Here is a 22,337-nt window from a genome sequence, read left to right on the forward strand (position 1 = left end):
TATTACAATTGCATAAGTATTTTTCCTCTACCCTGCAGTTTTCACCTTCAGCTGCCTTCGTGAAGACATACACCTAGTCACCATTGTTAAGGAATTGGTCTCCTCAGAACTTCATGTCAATAATACACAATAAAACTTTTCTGGCAGATGAACGTAGACAAGACTTTGTGACTAAGGCCTTGGCTAAGAGTAAAAAAGATTACTTATTACCAGTTAAAAATACTCATCTACAACAATTAACATAGGAACGTGCAACATCTGACCAATGGCAAGGCTGCTGTGCAGGTTGAGAAAACTTCCTGTTAAGACAGGCAGCATGTCCATGCAACATAAAGACTTCCTGGAAGAAACCATAGCATCTCTTGGCAGAAATGAGGAAGGTGATCTGCTTGAAATTCTGTCCACAATAAGAGTGTGTTGTGAAGCAAACTTTTGAACTGTATTTCACCATTTTATTGTAATGAAAGCAGGCCTCCAAAAACAGAAAGCAGAGATTAGTTTAATACTCTTTCTGAACATTCAGACTTCAAGAATATATGTTTTCCTTTTTAATGGGGAAAAATTATCTCAGAAAGCTTTATTATATTATAACCAATTCAGACAGGTGCTTAACCTTGTAAGGTCCTTGGAAAACAAAAACCTTAGCCAAGAAAAAAGGTACAGAAAACATCTCAATTCAAGTCACTAGATTCACACCAGTATGACAGTGGAAAGCTTGAATTTTCTGAGATGGTAGAAATCTCTTCCAAATGATCTGAATCCAGAGGGACAGGCTAGTGCCATCATCCATCTGTTCCAGTCTCCCATGAGCAGGAAAGTTGCAGTGGCCAGCAGAGACCTTGATCGTAATCTCCATCAAAGTGAATCTTTGCTGTCACTGACAGTGTAGACTCATTATTGAGCCCCACTTTGGCCATGTTTTTTTGAGCTTTCCCATTCCTGCTGGTCTGGAACAAGTCACTTGTCAAGACAAGGTAGGTGGCACAAGCTAACCAAGAGATGCTAAGTGCTCCTTTCCATGTAAACAAAACTAAAAAACAAACTACTCCCTTTATTACATACAAATACAATATTATATGAATTTACACATTTTTAACTGCAGGAAAAAAAAGTCAACAAACCATCAGCTCATAAAATTAGCAATACTTATAAATACATACGTTTTAGTATAACTTACAGAGATGACAAGTCTGACCAAAATTCCAAAGTGAAGCAAAACAAATTAGAACGGGTTATATGGCAGGAAGTAATTATGAAAAGGTCATTCTAAAAAGAGCTACAGGCCTTTAAAAATACAGAACACTTGACTTTTTATTAGCTTCCATCAAGCTAAAGAGGTTGCCAGGCAGATCTAATACCCCTATTTACATAACAGATATTTCTTAAAACACTACAAACATTTTCACATTTCAGAATCTAGGTCATCTATTATTGCACGCAGCGAAAAAGGCCAGACTTTACATTTAAGTCATCATTACCAGAGCAAGTGAGCTTACATGAATGTTTTATACCTATTACTATTCTGCTTCATGTTTTAGGATAGCAACACTGCTAGACACTATGAGACTAAAAGAAGATGTTACTCTGAAAAGCTAGGGTAGGTCCTCATGTAGAGAAAGATCGAGAAGAGTTGGTTCCTGTAGTCCAGATCACCTTTGTTTCATCTTGTTCAGTGTTCTCCACCGGTCTTTCAACATGACACTTGTTCGGTTGTTGAAGTTACCATGGACTAAAATTTTGGTCCAGTTACCCACTCCAAACTCCTTCACTCCCGATTTCAGCTCCAAGTCTTCTTTGTAAGTCCATCGCTAGGGCAAGAAGAGAGAAAAATACCAGCTATATGAACAGAGAAAGTATTAATGTAAGAGCTTATAGCAAATATAAAAGCGAGTTTTAAACAGCTCTCTAGTTATTAAGAGTGTAGATGTCAAGAGGGTTTTTTTTGAGCACCTATCTTGAAACTAGAGATAAATGATAAATTTGTAACTGAACTTGTAGAGCTTTATGGGGGCTCCCAAAGGCAACCTATGTTAATAAAGTCTTGGGTTAATTGGAGTAACTGGATTGGAAGTAAAGAATGTTTATAGAACATTACAAGAGCCATAAGAATTGTAAATGCCTTAATCTGAAGGCCTAAAATTTATAGCTTAGTGTGATAAAAGATAGGCTGGTTTCCCAGAGTTTGTATAAAACCTCCTCCTGTAAGTAACAGATCACTTCCAACTATCAAATGGATAGATGGTGTTGGCTATAAAGCAGAAGTGAACATTAGAGAATCACATTATGGATCCCCTTTACAACTGAAACTTTCCAAATTGTGAAGAACTGGGCAGAAAGAGAAATGCAGGTGCAAAGGAATAGCCTCAACTTAAAGCCAACTAGTAGATCTGAAAAGTGCAAGGAAACATGAATTACAGGGGGAAAATATCACTTAACTCTGAAAATAATATATCCAATGGAAATGTAAATCTTATGGCTGCTGTCATTACACAAATGCATACCCTCCTCCTTGTGCATAAGTGAGGATAAGCAGCAGGAGCACCCAGCTAGTATGACTGAGTGGCACAAGAACCCACATCCATGGAAATAGGAAGGAAAAAAAAATTCTTAATGATGTGGAATTTTTCTGGGACCTTTAAAAATTCTGCTTTTGTAAGCTCCATCAGTTCAGTTGCTGGCCAATTTAAAGTGCTACTCTGCATGGTTGCACCCTTCTGGTAAATTTAAACTTCTAGAAGTTGCAGCAGGGCTCAGACATGAAAGACAGGGGGGAGTCTCTGAGGGGGAAGGAGCTTAGATAACATTCAGCCTCAAAACTGTATCAGATCAAAACACTATTCCAGTTATTCTCCAAAAAGGGAAAATGTGGCATCTACACAAAGTGCAAGCTGAGGTGTGTAAAGACCAAACTTCACATCTCAAAGCTGGATTAATTCCAGCTTAATGCAAGTATCAGGGCCTCTTCAGTAAACTCTGATCACTGACAAACCTCACTAAGCAGTGAAAGAATTATAAGCAATAGTAGTTCAACTGTATTTCTAAACAGTTAGGAACCTAAAACTTCTCTACAGTAGTCTACCCTTTATCAAAAATACTTCCTTTTTGCAATTCTTCCTGTTCCACTGATCTTTTGCAACATTAGCAGTGAATAGCTTTTTTTTAAACTATTATTAAAAGGCCAGAGATTCCATTGGAATCACGCAGTTCATCTCATTTCAGAGCATGCCAGTAAATTTTCCTAAATAAAAACTTTATTCAAGTAACACAGTTATGCTTGACCTACAGCACCAGATAATTCAAATACTTTCATCAAAAGAGACAATCACAACCCTTGTTACTTGCAATGATTAATTATATTTGCTGTTAAAAGGGTTGTTTTTAGCTTGTTTTGATTTTAATTGCTTACATTGAGCTTTTTAAAAAAATAAATTTATTCCATTTATTGCATAGATAAGGGGCCTGCTTTACAGGTAAAGCAGGGACTGACTTATTTTCTTTTCACTGAGGAACAGGACAGAGCAGAAACTTGCCCCCTGCCCCACTCACTGAAAAACTGTCAGTCTCCTCTGGGACAGAATTCCTGTAGATTCCAGCTTTGCACTGTTACAAGACTGGTTGTAAGCCTGGACATAATGAAGCACTACGCTTGAGCTCACATCAGCACAGTGCCTGGTCCACAGCAACGTGACATCTGGCCAGCTCTGAACACCAGCAGAGCAAGCTTGAGTTTGCCAGGCAGAATGTGAAGACATTCCCTCACACATCTGAAGATCTTGTTATTCCTTAGAGTCAGTTCTGCTCTAGTAACCTGTCTCCCTTTATGCATTACGGGACTCTGCTCAGAGTTTTCTCCTTCAGCTTTAAATGGAATTTTTTTTCCATACAAGTCTGACTAAATTCTGAACACTCAGATTCTCATATTGTTTAATTTAAATAAAGCATCATCCAGATTTTAGACAAATCAAAAGACTTGCCATATACTTAATGGATATAAAATTGAGAACAAACAGTTCCCTAAATTCTGTGACACTTGCATCCCCTAATTCAGGAATGAGAAAATAAAGTATGCATCTTTTCAATAGCACTGCAGATTGTTCTATGCAGCTAACTGAAAACACTACAATGAAAGGCTGAAAATGGGCACTGAACCATTGCAATGAAATGCCATTTACAATACAAGAGCAAACAATGCCAACATTGAATGAGGGACTACATGGAAAAGGAAGTTCTAGAAGTCAACAGCTCTGACATTCATTGCATTCTTTCATGCATGTAGACAATTTTATAACCCAGATGATTAAGCAGAGGAGCAGATTTATTGTTTAAAAGGCCAATTATCATTGCTTTCTATAAAGCATTTATGAGGTTTCAGTGGTATGGACTAAGGCAAAAATATTAGAGGGAGCAAATGCCTACAGCTTTTCTAAGTGTTGAAAGAAACAGTTCTGAATCTTAAGTTTCATTTAAGTTCTTTTAAAATTTTCAATGTCACTATCAGATGCAGTTCTCTAGAAATTCAGTCTTTATATTTCAATTAAGATTGAACTATAACAACATAATTAAGCAAACAACTCCTATTTTTTTCTAACAAGATGTGTGTGCAAGCCCTAGACCTAGACACAGTACTTGTAGTTGACCCCATAACAGACTAGCTCAGCATAAAAATATGTGAATACAAAGCTTTCATTAGCTCTGTGTCATTGTGGTCCAAATAGCTTAATTCTGGATGTTGAAAACAAACTTGATGGACGTGTTCATGCTTATCAGCAACTGGCTAAAAAGGTACCTATCCAAATATATGCTGGAATAAAGTAATTATGTCTTTAAAGACAGAAAGCAAACCCAGTAAGTGCTGCTATATTTTTTTAGGGCACTGGTTTTATCTACAGTTTTTAAAGAGGTTGTCAGTGATTTAACTATTCCTGAGATTTGCTAGAAAGTGAAAAACTCTTTATAGGGACCAAAACTTCAAGGATAGATGAGGTCTCATCAGGACTTTAATTTGAGGACAGCATGTAACTGATGATTTAACCAGTGCATCAACTTCAGTAAAAATGTTTAAAGAAATAGGAGTAAGTACAACTCTCCTCTAGGAAAACAAAAACAAATAAAAAAACAAACAAAAACCAAAAAACAACACCCAGCCCCCAAAAACAAACAAAAAAGCCCCCAAAAACCAACCCCAAAAGCATAAACATAAGCAGATTTGATCTTCCCTCTTATGTGAAAAATGAAATATCAGAATGAACACCAGAAAAATGAAACAGCTCACATCAAAATGGATGTATGATTATAACTTGCACTATTTTCTAAACTGAAAGACTTCATATAGCTTCCTTAGGGACATTATGAAGATGAATCCAACAATGGCAATACATTTATTTAATGTTAATTTCTACAGTTATCCTGATAAAATGCTGAACACTTATGAAGGAAAATTGGCTATAAACAAAAATTAGCTTGAAAGACCTCAACAACGAATCAACTTCAAATTGCATTCCACTAAGGCATACACTTCTGCACTTCCCATCAGTGGGAATTCTAGCATTAGTGAACACAGTAGGGTTATTTTAAAGTAATTCAATTAAGTAGGCTTACCCATGAAGAGAGCACAAATGACCACTTGAAATGTAGCGTTATAAGGAGACCCTACCATTTGGTTTAAAAAACTAGAATAGTTTCCCAAGTAAATATGTTTTTACATCACATAAAGTATTGCATTATAAAATTGCTAAATCTTTAACCTTCTAAGCTGAAAAACAAGTTGCCTCTGATATTTTCCCAAACTTCTCACAGGCAAACAACATCCTGAATTCTTTAATCCAAACTGTGGAAAGAATTTTTTATTTAACACTATGCTTTGGTAACGGTGTATTTCAACAAATAAAAGGCTTGGAAGCACTAGCAAGAATATTTGAGACAGTAAAAATGTGTTTTATTTCCGGTCTTCAAAAAGAAAAGGAACTGTAGCACTTGAGTAATCTATAGAATCTTAAATCTAAGCACCACATTTAAAATACAGATTAAATAAAGATGAGAAAAAAAAAATTCTGTGTGTGCAGATTAAATTAATCTCCATTTAGTAGAGAGAATAGGTACAAACCTGTCTTCTTCGGCTACATGCCAAAGAAACTTCATTTTTTTCCACATTATCCATGTTGCTAAGACCTAGAAGATAGTTAATATAAATCCAGAACAATGAGTAGTCAGCATGATGGCAGCAGTTTTGCATTTTACCATTTACACATGACAAGAATGTACTCTATTTTGATATGCTTTGACAGATTGGGAATATTTCAGTGTCTGTTTACATACAAGTATACTTTTATATATGAATATACAGCCATAGTCCAAGGGCTTAAAAAATAGGCCATTCAAATATCCCACATTTTCTATACAATAGAGCACACAAAATTATATTTTAAACACTTAGGTAGAAATTGGTACAGAATAAAACATTTCATTTTGGTAAAAACATTTTTACTATACGCACTACTTTCACACTTACATAGAGAGAGTGGGAAGTAACAACCAATCAACATTATGATTCTTTGTATACAAATTCCATCATTTCCATGTGCACATATCAGGTTTTAACTGTGGCAAACACTCAAGGCAACTTAAGAGTTTGTTGTTCCATTTGCAACATGGCCACGTGCTGGAACTATATCATCATCTCTCTGTGGTAGGTGGGTGCTAAGAACTTACTTATAAGTATTATATTATCTGTGTTGTTAGATTTTGAAGAAGTAATACCAGGAAAATGTACAAACTCCTTGACTTCCTGCATTTTACAGTAAGATTTGTTTTTCCAATCAGTTAACTTCTTTAGCTCCTTCCCAAACCAAGTTATCTAGCACAGAATTCAGAAAGAAATTAATTTCAATACTCCTCTGGCAGCTTTCTTTTGCACAAAATAGCATAAATCCTGTAAACCAACTAAGCAAACCAAAAAATAGTAAATTATTTTGCAAAATTAATTGTTAGAGAACATGAAGCCACTTCACAGCTTCCTAAATATGGCAAATACCAAATCTGCATTCGTGCAGAAATCACACACAACCATTTCTGTATTAATCTAATCACATTGGATAGCAGTTAGAAATAAGTGTTTGATATGATTGTTTTGAAAGTGTAAAAATAAACTAATACTCACTCTGAAGAACTCTGTTCTTTTCAGGTTTCTGTCCTGAACATCTCCTGCAAAGAACACAGATCTGAAGTAAAAATACAAAGAACTTGATGAGAAGTCTGTGACCAGAGCACCAACAACAAAATTTTTTACCTTTTTGTGTCTCCAGAAGACTGACTTGTGATATACTGTTGCTCTTTCAGCAATCTTCAAGAGAAAAGACAAAAAAATTATTACCTAGGCTGCAACTTGCCATTTATACAATTCAACAATATTTAAATGAAAGAAAATCCCAAGACTTCTCTACAGAAGAAGTGGCATACTATTACTAACTGCATCAATGTATTCACCATCTTAACCTTGCCTCCCTATACCTGGAGAAGAAATACAGAATCTGCTGAGCTGGAATCTGAGAGTCCCTTGTGGGATCCACAAGGATCACAGAGTTCAGCTTTTAGCCCTGCAAGGCATCCCCAGGAGTCACACCATGTGCCTGAAACCACTGTGCAAATGCTTCTTGAACTCTGCCAGGTTTGGTTCTGTGACCACTTCCTTAGGTAGCCGGTTCCTATGACATTTAAGTTGAAGATAAGAGGCATTTTGCACTTCCATTTTTTCATTAGGAATTATTTCCATAGTTTTTTTTGAACGAGTCTTACATCATATCTCAGATGTGTCAGGAGTTGCCCTTCTAAAAATAGAAATTTAAAAAAATCTTATGACTTGTCTTCCTCTATACTGTCTGCCTCCATCAATTTTCTTAACTAAATGATGCTAAGTATTCCAAGTACAAAAATGAAGAAATACAGACTATCCCAGCTAAAGACTGCAACTTATTCTCCCTGAAAAACAAGTGGTGATAAAACTAGAATTATTAGCATTTTCCAAAATAATCACGTAATTATTCTGAAGGTTTACACTCTCAGAATCATGAAGCAACATAATTATTTCCCTTCACATTAGTATCATTAAGGGGTCAGCTGTAAAAAAATGTAAGACTGATTCTATTTCCTTATTCTTTTTCTTCTTGAGATGATCTATAGCCTGAAATTAGAACTAAAAGGAGCTCAATCAAGCAGTAAAAAAAGCAAAGTCTTTCCTGAGCTTTTATTATTATAGACTGACAGTTGTTTAAACTGCAAATTGTGCAACCTCACAAATAATTAAACTTAATGACAAACTATTTGATGTAAATGCCAAAAATAACAAGCACAGAAGAGCACAAATTAAAAAAAAATATTGGCAATGTGTTTGTAGCTAATTTTCTGTTGGACAACAGTTTGGAATTTAATGTCCCTCCTACCTACTCCTTGGTCTACAAGTTTCATGTTACTGTCCAAGCACACCCTTCAGCAGTATAATACTTAATACAAACCTTTTTTTTGTTATCAAATCACTTTTGTCATTTTCACTGACTTTCACAGGTCTGTTTTGCAATGTTGTTGCTCCCAATCCTTTAAATGCCACATGTTTTGTGGCTTCCTGTGAGAAATGGAATTGATATCTTAAAATAAAAGCCAAGCAGTACCTAGCACTAAGATTAATATGCATACTTTTTATTAGAACTAGTAGTGTTTATTTGACAGACATTTCAGAGATATTAACATTAAACTAATTAGTTTCAAAACAACTTTAGCATGTTAAATTGAAATCCATAAAGATCTTTATCAACTAATAACTTGGAGAAATTTTAGTCATAGCTGCAATTGGTTTTTATATGGACACAAAGAAATACAACAAATAGTTGCATAATGAGTGAACTTAAAAATGTGTGAAGCAAATTGCAGAGCTTAACTAAGACTACAAATACTATCAAAATACTCCAAAGCCTAGTTTTTATAACTAGGTTAGAAACTAAAACTGACAGATATCAAGTTTATCTAGTTCTGTAGCACATGGCAGGAAAAAGCATACATGCAACATTTTCAAAAGACACGTCTAAGCAGACCTTAGTCTTGTAATATAACCTTTTTTGCACTGGTAGAAAAATATTTCTAACATCCTACTCAAACTTTTAGTCACAAACTAGGATTATTTCTCCTCCATTGCCAAGAGAAGGAAGTAATTATTCTGTACTCCTTATAGACTATCTAAAAGGGGCTTCATACACTGAATAATGATGGGACAAATCTCTTAGCAGGGCCTGTAGTGGTAGGACAAGGGTTAATGGTTTTAAACTAAAAGAGGGTAGATTTGGACTAGATATAAGGAAGAATTTTGTGAGAGTGGCAAAGCATGGAACAGGCTGCTGAGCAAGGTGGTTGATGCCTGATCCCTGGAAGCCTTCAAAGCCAGGTTGAATGGGGCTCTAAACAACCTGATCTAATTGAAGAGTCCCTGCTTACTGCAAGGGGGTTGGACTAAACTACCTTTAAAGGCTCCTTCCAATCAAAATTATTCTATTATTATACTTCTATATCTGGTACTAGAAGAAAGGGAAGAGAAATTAATAGCTAAAGCTAGAATGTTCTTCTGCAGAGAAGGACAGGGTACACTGCTGGGAATCCTGTGTGCTACACAAAGTGGGAATTCTTCACAAAGTTGTCTCATCCATGTGCCAGAATAACTGCTCAAAGCAAGATTTGCAACATGGGTGCAGATAGTAGGACAAATGTGCAGGCACTGGGGGTGCAGGCAGTGAGGGCCTTAGGCATGCTAGTATGGAGTTCTGGGCCTTCTCCAACACCTTTGAGCCTCCACTTCTGCTTAGACTCAAAGAAAGAGCCTTGAAAAATAAACTTGAAAACTGACAGTCAAGTGAAACCATTAAAAGGTATTCCTTGTATTATACTTCAAATGTATTTAATAAGTTGTCCAGTCTCTCTGGTAAGAAAATGAAAAACACAAAGGAACTTCAGGATTGTTTATTTAAAATTTGCTTCTTATTACCTTTAGACGTCTGTGCTTTTGTAATTGAATAATTCAATATTCTTTTATACGAAGTAAACATAAGAGAAATTCTTTACAATCCTCCTGAAGATGAACTGAAGAAGGAATGTTGTTCTTGCCAATTTTAAATCACTTTTGAGCAAGACTGCTTGTAAGGAACATTTGTATTTACAGGAAAACAGCAATACTAGTTTTCTATCTACTAACTCCTCAATTTCCTAAAGCTTTTAGCCAAATTAACAGCTCTTCTTCATTTTTATTTTTAGTACGAGAAGTCATGTAGGCTTAAATGAAACCAGTATTAAATATAAAGCTACGTTTTTTAAGGAGTACCATATCAGATCTACTTCTCTTAAACAGATCTTGTTTTAATTATGCTGTTTTCCTAACTATTTCTTTAATCAAAACAGTTGTGGGAAAAACATTCATACAAGATATTTTAGAGGAGTCTCTTTCCTATGAACTTTCTCCAAGACATATTAATTAAAACAAAAAGGTTGATTATAAGACAATCCAAAGGAAGGTAAAGTTTCCTTTTCATCTAATACACTAACTGAATATTGCATAAACAACTCCCTTGAAATGATAAATCTATTTGATTGTATCAGGTAACTTTTTTCAAAAATTTTTAAAATACTTCCAACATACCTGTATTAAGAAGTTAGTTTCATTTTCTTTCATGAAAAGTTCAATGTAAGACTTGACTTTACTTATCAAAAGACTGTAACTGAAGCTTTGGAGAAGAGGAACATGTGGATCCTTGGTTTTAATTACAGTTGCCAGCTTCACCCTTAAAGGCTAAGAAAAGCACAGCTTTAAACAACACAAATCCTGCAGTAAACTTGGTGTCTGTGCTAAACAGGAAATATAGAAAGCAAAACATGATGATTATATAGTTTCCTGAATATCCCTATACAATTTCATGCTGCAGTTTGAAAGGGTTCTTTAGTCAACTAGACATAATGCCAGGTATTTTACCTTATGTGCTCAGTAAATGGTAAAGTGTAACTGACCAGAGATCCACATTTTCATTTCCTTTATGAATAACATTGAAAGCAGGGATGTCACAGGAGGAAAAAACACCCAGAAAAAGCCACCCATTACACAGTTCTCTCTTCTCATTTCCTGCCTCAAAAAGACTACCATTGAAAGGGGTGTAGTGTACAGGAAAAGGATAACTCAATAAAGCATCATTAAGGACACATCAATACTGATGATCAGAAATTCACATTTTGTCCACCAATCCCTCTGAGTTTTACAGAGGCCGATAGAGCCAGAGAATTATTGTCTGTGTATAGGCTGCATTTTCATCTATGAATTTGAGTACTACTACCACAATCTACACTTTCCAAGCATCCAAATGCTCTGAATGGAAGTGTATCTGAGAGTAAGTTATACACAGGCTACTACTTATATAGAACATGTGTCCCAATATACCAGTTGAAGATACAGGCAGCATTTTAACTTCTTTTCTTTTCACCTACAGTTCTTCTATTGCTCTTTCCTCCACCCCTGCAAATTCAAGTGTGTGCATTAACTATTATATCAAAGAGATATTCACTCAAACTTGAAACTCTCTGAATGATGCCGTCAACTTCAAACCAGGAGGTGGCCTGGTGCATATGTTGTCTTTTCCAGGTGGAGGCATAATAGCATTCAATCTATAGAAGCTAAGGAGTTTTCCTTCCCTGGGATGCTTTGGTACATAGAACACTAATCAGAGGTGACAGAATCCACTACAATAGAAATCAGTAAACTGGCTGTTAGTAGTCAGCACTATCAAATTCCAAGAATTAGTAGCGCCATCTCACTCCTCATATGAAGTGGAAGAGGGGATAAAGAACAACTGCTGCTAAAAACATTTTACTCCCACAAATCATCCAGTATTTCTACCAATCTCCTAGCCACAAATTTAATTTTGTATTTTAAAGTGCATTGGTGTGAGAGTGACTGCATAGACAATAATGAGATTGAAGATATGCAGATAGGATTTACTAGCTTTGCAAACAGAATCCTCTCTTTCTCTTCTGAAAATCAAGAACATTTAATGCAATTTAAACAAGTTACTACCTTATCTGATTCAGAGTCTGTGAACAGCCTTTCAAGAACTTCAGCAGCTTCCTTGAAATATCTGTTTTCCATATGCACTGCCACAATCTATAAGAAATATAATTGCAAGATATGATGAAATACTGAGATTCAGAAAAAACGAGAATTTTCACAGTTCTATAGTTTTCTAAGACTCCCAAAACTCAGATGATTATATATTTAAGGGCTGCCAACACTTACCTACTTCTAAAATTAGTTAGTTCTGAAATTAGTTTTGAAATTTATTTCAATTGGTATCTTTTTCAGGTTGACAGGTTCTGAAACAAATCTGAACTGGTATAAACAGGAACCGTATGAGATAGAAAAAGGTCCCCTCTACAGATCTATTCACTCTGTACTAAAACAGAAAACTCAGTTCAGTCTGCTGATAGCCCAGACTTTTTGTAAAAGGGGCTCTGTTTCAGCAGCATAGAATTTTTAAGGTTGGAAAAGACCTTTCAGATCATCAAGTCCAACCATCAACGTAGCACCCACCACCATGTTCACCATTAAACCATATTCTCAACTGCCACATCCATGGTTTTTTTAAACACTTCCAGAGACAGCATCTCTACCACTCCCCTGGGCAGTCTGTTCCAATGTTGTCCAACCTTTTGTGTGAAAAAGTCTTTCCTTGTACCCAATCTAAGCCTCCTCTGGCACAACTTGAGGCCATTTCCTCTTGTCCTGTCAGTAGTCACTTGGGAGAAGAGACCAACCCCCACATGGCTACATCCAGGCAGTTGTAGAGAGTGATAAGGACCCCTCTAAGCCTCCTTTTCTCCAGGCTAAACAACCCTGGCTCCCTCAGCTGCTCCTTGTAAGGCTTGTGCTCCAGACCCTTCAGCAGCTCCATTGCCCTTCTCTGGACACTCTCCAGCACATCAAAGTCTTTCTTGTCCTGAGGAGCCCAGAATTGAACATAGGATTTGAGGTGTGGCCTCACCACTGCTGAGCACAGGGCACAATCACTGCCTTGGTCCAGCTGGCCACACTGTTCTAGATAAAAGCCAGGATGCCACTGGCCTTCTTGGCCACCTGGGCACACACTGGCTCTTGTTTAGCTGTTGTTGACCAGCACCCCCAGGTCCTTTCCTGCCAGGCAGCTTTCCAGCTACTCATTCCCAACAAGTAGGTAGCATCCTGAAGTATTATGAGTAATCACACAGACCTGAATTTGAATCAAGCGACGAATATCTTCATGAAGTTTTGCCAGTTTAATTTCTTCCTTTTCAAGTAAAGTCCAGAAAGACAGAGCAGATTCCAAAGGTGAAATTTTTTTATCATTTTCAAACTGTAATACTTATAGGGAAAAAAAACCAAAGTACTTATAAAAATTAAAGAATAAAGTTAAATAGATTACATTATTTATATGCAGTAAAGTAATAAGTATTATACAATTTCAATTCATTTTTCCTCAATTTTTAGGTGTGTTTAAGAAAACTGAAGCAACTGTCTTCAGAGAGACTGGTTCTTCCTACCCTTGCTAATAACACTACTTCTGCATTTTCAGGGGTTATTATTTCAGCTAATCATTGTTCACTTAAAATGCCACTTGCAATTAAGTATTTGAGTTGGCATTAATAATACATTAAACTTAACATCAGATATCACAACATTTGATATTGATATTGTTAATTTAGTAATATGATCACCAGGCTAAGTAGTTTTTTTTTTTTTTTTTCACTATTTCCATGTCTTAACTTTTTGTTGCATTTGAAATGCTTAAACCAAGAGGGAAACTCAAACAGTTCTACACAGGAGGGTCACTGAAAAAAAAGCAACCTCCCACATCAGTGTACTGTGTGCCAACACCAAGGTTTGTGCAAACCCCCAGCAAAGGATCAGTGACTAGCTCTGGCAGAAATCTAGCCTAGCCAAATATTCACCCCCTCCACACTCTCAAGTAGTTTCCCAGTCTGGTCATTGCACACCTGCACAAGTGAGTGTGCCAAAGGAACAGATCAGGAGGACCTGGCAGGTGCACAAATGCTTTTTTCCCATGGCACTACCAGCTTAATTCAAGATGTCCACTGAACTAAAGCCTCACTTATGCCTTCACTTTATGGTATCAGCAGAATCTCTCTTAATAACTTATTCCTTTTGTTAAGTATTTTTCAGACAGAAGGTAAACAATTTACACAATGCTGAAGAGAGAAAAATTATTTTATACCAGCTGACATTTAACAGTGACATTTCAAAACAGTATTATGTGCATATATACATATAACTAAATAAAAACACATTCTCTAATTATTGTCTTAATCAAGTAACATGACACTTCATATTGTTTATTTCAATAGTGTATTTAGCTCTTAGAGAACTGAAACAGCCTACTCTGTGTGATCAGTGCAGATCAAATATTTCAATAACTAGAAATCTACCATATATTAGTTTTCTATGTACATTGTGCAGATACACATGATGTAATACCTACTAGACACATGCAATCTTCCTCACCACACAGATCATTCTCTACTGATAAGATAAAGACACACAATGGAGTCACATTCCTAAGTGCTATATACAATTATATAATTTAGAGCACTGGCACAAAAATTTCATAATTTATATACTATTTTAAATAATTTGATGAACTATTTTAAATATTAGAATTTGATTCTTAAGCTAAACTAACAGGATGACATAACACCTGATAAGCAATGTAGGAAATTTACTTGTATAAAACCAAGACTTTGTGGCATTGCTAGGGCTAGAATACAATTTTTTCTTCCATGTTCATGCTTTCAAGACTGCTTCTGAAGTTTTTAAATTCCAAAGAGTTTTATCAAACAGTGAAAAAAAAAAAAAAAAAAAGTAAAATCTTCCAGAAACTCAAACAAAATCATCTTGACTAAACCAATAAGTTGCAAATGCAGCCAAACAGAAGATATGGTTGTGAATAAGAGCCCCAAGGACTTGCTGCCAGCTGAAACTCTTACAGTCTTCTGTAGGAAATATGGACAGCCATCCATGTTCTCATTCCTGCTGTCTGTCCTACTTTAACCTCTAGAGTTAAATGTGCAGAAAAGAACATATATCCTGAGTTTTAAATTTGCTCACTAAGACCTAGCCAACCCTTTCCAGTATATTTCCTTTGTTGATAGTACTCTAACAAAAGAAACCTGATAATTTAAGAAGTAAATGATCATTCATTAGCTCCATGCTCCTAAGTCAATCAGCACAGAGTGACACTAGTCCTGCAGACAGCTCAGTCACATTTGTAATAAAGATAGTCCAAAATGTGAAATTTATTCAATTTATTTATATATATCTATATATATATAATATATATAGATAGACACAGTAAAGGCTATGTGAAAGCATATCTAATACAGCTCTGTAGAAGTTCATGCAACTATTTTTAACAAGTGAAAAAAAGAACCTGAGTATTTACCAAGGCTTTTTCCTTGTGCAATTCTTATCAAAAGCTGGCAGATATATACTCTTTTCTTCTGATGTGGAGGTATTTGGGAGAAGCCATTAATAAGAGCTGGAAAAGAAAAGTTAAGTCAGTCTTGCTCCAGCACTGCCACAGTGTGGCTAGACATATACTAGACACTGTGTTAACAGATTTCACTAAATTTATAATTCCTTCTGAAACCAATGAAGCACACTTATTTAGTATTATTCCATGCCAAAATAATTTAAATAATATTTAAGAGCTTCACCAGAAGGAAATATTTTAATCTGAAGAAATGGCAGAATTAATCACAGAAATTCATTCATTTCAAAGACGATAGCATCGAATTTAGGGGTTTTTTTGGTAAGTAGGTTACTACAAAAGACAGTTGTCTGCTCCAAAGAACACTTCCAGGGAATGCCCACAAATCAGGAGCCACAGGCAGACTGGTAATACTTACATGTTGCTATAGCAATTTACAGAACTAAAGCAGTAAAAGCTACACGGAAAGCTTACTCAGAAATGTACATCTATAAGGGGAATCCTCCTTGCAAGGCTGGAAGGTCACAAGGATTATTACATATTTTAAAATGGGAGCTATCATGAGTTTATTCCCATCATAGAGGTTACTGTGAATTTCTTATGCTAATGTGCTGGAAGTATTAATTCATCTTCACAGCATAATACAGAACCATTCAAAACGAAAAATGAATCACAGAATACTTGGGTTTCAAAGGAGCTGCTGGGTATCATCTGGAACCACTGCCCCTATACCTTTCTGCACTTGCTTCAGTCTGAATTCACTTTCTTGTTGACAGTCAATCATTATCTCTGCCGTGTCTCCCTTTGACATATGCACACGTAATAGTTCTGTGTTTCCATGAAAAAAACACACCCACTTTTCTATTACATCTTATGGCTGTGCTCAGCTTTTCCCAAAGACTTTTACAACATTGACTTTATAATCTTAGTGTGCCAAACTCTTTCCTGTATTGCTGAATGGAGTAGGAACAAATTCAAAATTTGTTATTACTTATTTCCATATGACTTTGAATTCTGTACAATTTAATTAATAGTTTCTACTAATACACTCAGTCTTCTCAGGGGATATTTTCAATCTGCTTTTGCATTGACAATGTCTCTGCTTCACACCCTCATGAAACTTCAGTACAATTCTGATGAATTGCAGTCCAAAAGCCAAACATGGAGAAGCAACATAAATAAATAAATATAGCAGCCCCCCATTCAAAGTACTTCATTAAGGTATCGTTAGATTTCTTAACTCTTACCATATCCCATATCAAACTACTCAGCAATCATTCTGCATGCCACTGAATTCCATTCTTTGCAGAATTTTAAACAAGTCATACTACTACGTTCGCTTGAGTCAAGAACATACACACAGACAAAATGTACATGTTAGAGCCCAAAGCGCTAAGCTGGTATCCTCAGGAAAACTGCTTCTTACAGAAGAAAACATAATAAATCCACCAAATTTATACAAGACTTAGACCTTTACTTCTAGTTGTCAACCACTCTCGCTCTATAGTTGATTTCTCATTTTAAAGATATGTTTTTCCATTCAAAATCCAGTCACCAGACTTCATTTCATCTCATCTCCGTCTGCCAAACTATAGTTCTGTGGAATACTTCTAGCGCTGCTGCATTGCCCCCGTGTGCGAGTGCTGGCGGTACCACCCGAGCCCTCCGCAGGCTCCCCGGCAGCCCGGGGATCTCCCGAGCCCCCTGACCGAGCTGAGCATCGCTCCCAGCGCTGCTGACCGCGGTGCTCGGCAGGCTGCGATTAGCGCTCCCACCCTCCGCCGTGCCGAGGGCAGCTGCCCCTCAGCCCCGCCGGTCTCGCTGCCCCAGAGCCGCCGCCGCCCCTCACCCTGCGCAACGTCCTTCCACCGCCAGAACTCCGCCCCGCTCTGCTCCGCGAAGTGCCGGCACAGGCAGGAGCAGGCGAACTCCAGCATCCACTCCGCGGCCACGGCCTCCATGGCCAGCGGCGGGGCCGAACTGACGGAGCTGCTGACGGAGCTGCTGCTGCCGCCATCCGCCTTACTCAGCGCGTCCTCGGCCGCCGTCGCCATATTCAAACCGCCCGCTAACGGCTGCCAGCTCTGCCCTTCGCCGCGCCGCAGCCAATCAGAGCGATCGCCCCGCCCAGCCCCGCTCTGCACCAATCAGCACAGCTCTTCCCCCTGGCCCCGCCCTACTCGCCCAGCCGCAACCAATCAGTGCGGCCGCCCCTCACGGCCCGGGCCGGCGTCACCGCGCGCTTGTTTTGGTCGGCAGATGCTGTTCGGTGGTGGCGGGGCAGCGTTGCGGGAGCGCTGTCCCATATAGAGCGGGGGCTGTGAGAGCTGCCGCGTCCCACGCTTCCTGGGAAAAGGAAACGTGCAAAAAGCGAAATTTGGGTGTTTTCTTGCGTGTGTGATCCCAAGGGCTTCTCTAAGCGCGTCTTCATGTGGGTTGTGGAGAGAGGAGGCCGAGGGAGGGAGGACATACCAGAGCATGGAAAAACTGAAAAGTGGGAGCTGCGACTTGGCAACGAAGCCCAGGATGGAACGTGAAGAGGGACGGTATTAGCTGGAGTGTGTGTATCTGAGAAGGCAGCTGTTTGTACATGTCAAAATGTGAAACCCAGGGAGGAAGAAGGTAGACCGTGAAGGGCTGAATTTAAGGCAAGTTCTGAAGGGCAGAGCAGTTTTCCTTTGAGATGTGATGGAATGTCAAGCAATGTTCTGGTAGAAGGCTTTAATTTGAGCTTCATTTCACTAAGTTTGGTATCAGAGAGCAGGAGTTACCAGCTGATGGCCTTTACTCCTGTGACTCCTGTGCTCACTCTAAATTATACCCACAGGAATCTTGCTGTGGCATTAATACAGTGAGGTCAAAGAGACAAGAAAACTCATAATTTAACTTAAAACAATCTTCTATTTGGACAGCTGTATTAATAGATGCAAGAGTTAGGTTTGCACTTTGAAAGAGATTGTGACAACTTCTTGCTGCTGATAATCTCTAGGAATAATATCTCTGATAATATAGGAATCAAAATTCTTAGTGTTTCACATGAACCAGGCGGACATGAAAAATGAGATTATTATGCATTGATGTTTAATTGAGCAGGCATTTTATGAGTTTTGTAGAAGAAGCTGTCAAGAAGGTGGATCAGAGCTTGAAATTACCATGATAAGCTACAGCAGGACCAGGTTGCTGAGTGTAAGCTCTGCTTAGTAATAACAAAATCATCTTTGTTACCATCCCTGTGTTCAGCACAAATCCAAAACACAGCTCCTCACCAAGCCACCGTGAAGAAAATTAACTCTGGCCCAACCAAAACCAGCACAGCACTCAGCCCTGAGCGTCCTTGAGGAGCCCATAATGTGTAGACAAATGGATTTCAGATAGATTATCACTTCCCCTTGACAATAGGAGCCTGAAGAAGTATTTTAGAAACGATGCTTATCTCATAGGTGTTTTGAGGTCAGATGATTCTTAGGCTGGGTGAGCTTGCAGCAGCGTGAGAAATGCTACTCTAGTGTGACAAAACCATGTTTTTATTCTTGTGAATGATGTGTGAAATCACAGTAGGTCAGTTTAATTCCTAAACTAGTTTTTTCTTTCTCTTGCAGATACTTCTGCCACTTCCACCTGTGATGGTGGCAATATTTGTCTTCCCAGTTTTTGCTCCTGTAGCCTCGTCTCCAAACCTGCAATATGTTTAAGCTTTCCTCTTTATGTTGGGAGGTCTTATTGTTTATCTGCTTTTTATACATTTTAAATTGCACTTTGCATCTCTTGATAAAATTTCTTGCTACTTAGAGCTCCTGCTAGAAAGCTCTCCTGCTGATGGGTCTGCTGAGGGCAAATGTGTATAGTATTTGATCCCAGTATAACTAAGAACCAACAGAGGGTTTTTGTTTATCTTAGAGTATAAAAGGTGAAAGTTAGATGTCATACATAGGTGTGCATGCATGTGTATATGTATATATAGATTAGTGTTCATGCATTGCATACCTATATACATGTATAAATATATATTTATGTAAGTATAGGCATTAGTGTAGGGAGTTGGTATGTATATATTTTTTTCCTGTGTGTATACATACCTATACATAAATGTATATGTGTAGCAATTTTATAAGTGCAAAGAGCCTCACTTAAACTTGCAAAATCTGTAAAATGCTCTCTCTTGCTCCTGAAGACAGTTAAAATAAAAAATAAGACTATATTGCAACACAAATAATTATCAGTATTATCATATAATAAATTAATAAATACATACTTAACAGCATCATTATATAAATATACTTTTGGTCTCCAGACTCAATAGTCTGGATTTTGCTTGGTTCATAGTAGCTCATTTATTAGAACTTCCAGTTTAAAAGGCTTTAGTCTTCTGTTTATCTGCTAAATTTTTTTGGTTGGAATTTATTTTTAATAATTTGGGATGAAATCTTACACTTTATTCTTCATTTTCTTTTTGGTGTTCTTGGGAAATAGGAGGCTCCTTTGTTTATGAAAGCAAAATAAATTATTCTTTCTTTTGATAATTTGGCCATATTAAGTTCATGCAATATTTAATCTTAAAAACAAAGAACCATTACACAAGAAACATCACATACTTAGGTGATTAATCTATTAATATATGCTGTTATTTTTATACTGCAATAGAATTACATGTGTAAAGCAGTTTTTCAAATTTGTCAATGAAAACTCAGCAATACAACCAGTAGATGGCCCCAGCCTAACATCTCCCTTACACAGTGCTCTGGTTTGCTGTATTGGTGGAAAAGTTCTTGCTAGAATACTCAATACACTCATGTATAAAAAAAAAAGGGATCAGAATGATGGATAAAGACTTTATTTGTAGCTGCCCAAGTTATAGGCTACCCCTCCATAAAGCTGGGAACGAACTGAACGTTAAACTGAATGTTTAAGGAGATTTGACTTAGCACAAATGAAAAGAAGTACATGAAGAAAGTGCCTTTTCTCACAGGTGGTAATGCACAAAGAACGAAAATTAAAATAAAATTTAAAATTATAAAATAAAATAAAATTTAAAATGCTGTAGAGAGTAAAGTCTGTGCAAGTGAGAAGCTGAGATGGAGATTGGATCCTGCTGAAAACAATACAAGAATCAATCTGTAATTTCATTCAATATTGCTATTGGAATAAACTTTTCTCTTGCTATTTAAATTTAAAAAAATCTCAGGACTTGACAAAGTTTTCCAGCAGTAATATTTTAAGAATTTAAATCTGCTGAGTAATAAAAGGAAGGAAGGATTTTGCTGTGACCAAAGCACCAATGTGGGATTTATAAATGCAGGTGCCTGTGGCAGTGCCACAGATTTTCAACAAATCTTTATCAAATAATTTATTTAAACCTATATTTTGATATGGAAATAAAAGTGAAATTAATAAGGAACAAAGAGTGTATGTGACAATAATATTGTGCTGTAGACCAGATGGTTAGAAAAAGCAAGCATCAGGGGAAGTTGCTCAATTGGATGTGTAATTCTTATATCTGCTTGAGCTTGTTTATACACTAATTTCATGAACTGTTGAGTACCTAGTGAATACATATGTCAGAGTATGTTTGGGTGATTGGAGCATGTGTCTGTTAAAGATACAAACTTTGAATTTTGAGATTTAGCAGTTTCAACATAGGAGGGAACTAGAAAGTCCCAATAAAATATGATATGAAATAAAGTGCATTCATGTATCCATTCATGCCATGTTTTATATGGAAACAAAGGAATATAGCCAGAATTATTCACTGACTTTGAATGCCATAGACCTGGTATTCTGTAGTAATTAATAACTTTAGACTGCCTATAGTTCTCTAGAATTCTGCAGCAAATGAGGGATTGGCTACCTCACATTTAATGTCTAATTCAACACAAACTGTTCACTTATTCCCAGATCTAAGTGAGATTGGGATCTTCTGAAAAAACCCTCTCATTAAATGACCTGGAAAGGTATTAATACAGCTGAATTGAATTAACATTATAAAAGCAAATTCAGATATTTCTGATCTCCTGAGTGAGTCAATGATTTTCTCTTAAGGAAGCCTTTCTTTTACATGAGTTTTTTTGAATGTGAAATCACAAAGAAGCAAATACAGAATTAAATTTATAAAGATTTCTTATTGTTGCTGGATCATTCCAGATTTTCAAACACTAATTGTAAAGAACAGAATTCAATATTTTAGCTAATATTAACCACTGTAGTAGTTTCAGTATTGCAGGTTGTTTCAGTGACACTAGTGGGTCTCAGCTGCTTTCCTACTTGAACATACCTCAGAAAATACTATATAGAAATGTCACTTTTAGATCTAGAATACATCAGACATTAATTTAAAATTTTAATTATTTACCTGTGACTTATTAATTCTTTTAATTCATACTTGCATATTTTATAAGTTCAACCACACAACAAATAAAATGTGGATACTTTTTTCAATACTGTACTGGCCCAGTTTGACATGTAATCTCCCTAGCTGTTTTTTTCGTTTCCTATCACGTTTGTGTGTATGTCTGCATTACCTTCCTTATGTCCTTTATCTTCTTAAAAGCACACCTTAAAAGAAGAAATTATTATCAGTCCTATTTTTAAAAATACTTGTAGTTATACATCATGCTAGCTGTGTGTTGACTGCTTTACAAAAAAAAAATTCCAGACAAAACCCAAGCACTGTACAGAAGAAAAAAAATTCTTGGAAAAATAATAGAACAGCTAATAAGAAACTAATCAATAAATAATTAAAAGTGAATAGCAGAATTAATGCAAATTCATTTGTGTTTATGGAAAGCA

The 22,337-nt window shown here is 36.8% G+C and overlaps 1 protein-coding gene across 1 annotated transcript; it reads right to left on the reverse strand.

Moving 5' to 3' along the window:
* Window positions 1–15: 15 nt before the first annotated feature.
* On the reverse strand, window positions 16–17,625 carry TERF1 (telomeric repeat binding factor 1). Its single transcript, XM_056485447.1, has 10 exons — window positions 17,404–17,625; window positions 15,507–15,602; window positions 13,281–13,411; window positions 12,092–12,178; window positions 10,670–10,819; window positions 8,508–8,614; window positions 7,286–7,339; window positions 7,157–7,200; window positions 6,104–6,168; window positions 16–1,808 (listed from the first exon to the last, which is right to left on the reverse strand). The coding sequence occupies exons 1-10, from the start codon at window positions 17,606–17,608 to the stop codon at window positions 1,650–1,652; spliced, it is 1,098 nt and encodes a 365-aa protein (XP_056341422.1). The 5' UTR covers window positions 17,609–17,625; the 3' UTR covers window positions 16–1,649.
* Between the last annotated feature and the right edge of the window lie 4,712 nt (window positions 17,626–22,337).

This window comes from Oenanthe melanoleuca, chromosome 2, assembly GCF_029582105.1.
Source record: "Oenanthe melanoleuca isolate GR-GAL-2019-014 chromosome 2, OMel1.0, whole genome shotgun sequence".
In the NCBI taxonomy this organism is placed as follows: domain Eukaryota; kingdom Metazoa; phylum Chordata; class Aves; order Passeriformes; family Muscicapidae; genus Oenanthe; species Oenanthe melanoleuca.